At 43.7% G+C, this 901-nt stretch overlaps 1 protein-coding gene across 1 annotated transcript; it reads left to right on the top strand.

Moving 5' to 3' along the window:
- Nucleotides 1-691, top strand: LOC149402765 (uncharacterized). Its single transcript, XM_089608522.1, has 2 exons — nucleotides 1-325; nucleotides 564-691. Exons 1-2 carry the CDS (start codon nucleotides 1-3, stop codon nucleotides 689-691), a joined length of 453 nt encoding a protein of 150 aa, XP_089464648.1.
- Nucleotides 692-901: the final 210 nt, after the last annotated feature.

The raw sequence follows: 901 nt of genomic DNA, 5'->3' as shown, positions 1-901 counted from the left end.
ATGAGGCCGGGCTATCGAGGATGCAATGCATTATCTCCTCAACTTGTTAACGAAATCAACAACTTGGAGGTTGAAATTGTCACCCGGGGATTAGCCAACATGACCTTACAATCGGATCTGTTTGAGAGTATCAAACAAGCGCAAGGACGTGATCCTGAGATATCAAGGCTGAAGGACAATGTAGTGGAAGGTCAGGAGTCAAAATTTTCACTTGCGGAGAATGATGTACTCTTTTTCGATGGAAAGATCTGTGTACCCAACGAAAATGAGTCACGAAGACAGATTTTGACCGAAGCACATGAGACTCCATATTCAGTTCACTCAGGTTCCACGAAGATGTATCAAGGCCTCCGAGAACACTTCTGGTGGAACGGAATGAAGGGCGACGTTGCAAAGTTCGTCAGTAAATGTCTTACCTGCCAAAAAGTGAAGGCCGAACATAAATGACCAGCTGGAGAATTACAACCAATCGAGGTTCCTAAATGGAAGTGGTAATAAATCATAATGGATTTTGTGGTTGGGTTACCTAAGACAAATGAGGGTTATGATGCTATATGGGGTAGTGGTGGACCGTTTGACCAAATCTGTCATATTCATACCGATGAAAGTCACGTACTCCGTGGAGAAGTTGGCTGAACTATACGTTAATAACGTAGTGAGACTGCATGGCGTTCTTTTGTCCATCATCTAAGATCGTGGCGGTCGTTTCACTTCTAACTTCTGGAGGTGTGTGCAAAAGTCTATGGGATCGCAACTGAAGTTTAGTACTGCTTTTCACCCCCAGACGGATGGCCAATCCGAAAGGACTATTCAGACTTTAGAGGATATGTGTCATGGATTTCGGTGGGAGTTGGAATAAGAGGCTACCACTTATTGAATTCTCATACAACAATAGCTACCA

This window comes from Urtica dioica, chromosome 3 (assembly GCF_054948205.1).
Source record: "Urtica dioica subsp. dioica isolate 48M chromosome 3, U.dioica_male_clone48M_v1_H2, whole genome shotgun sequence".
In the NCBI taxonomy this organism is placed as follows: Eukaryota; Viridiplantae; Streptophyta; class Magnoliopsida; order Rosales; family Urticaceae; genus Urtica; species Urtica dioica.
This window is presented reverse-complemented; position numbering and strand designations above follow the sequence as displayed.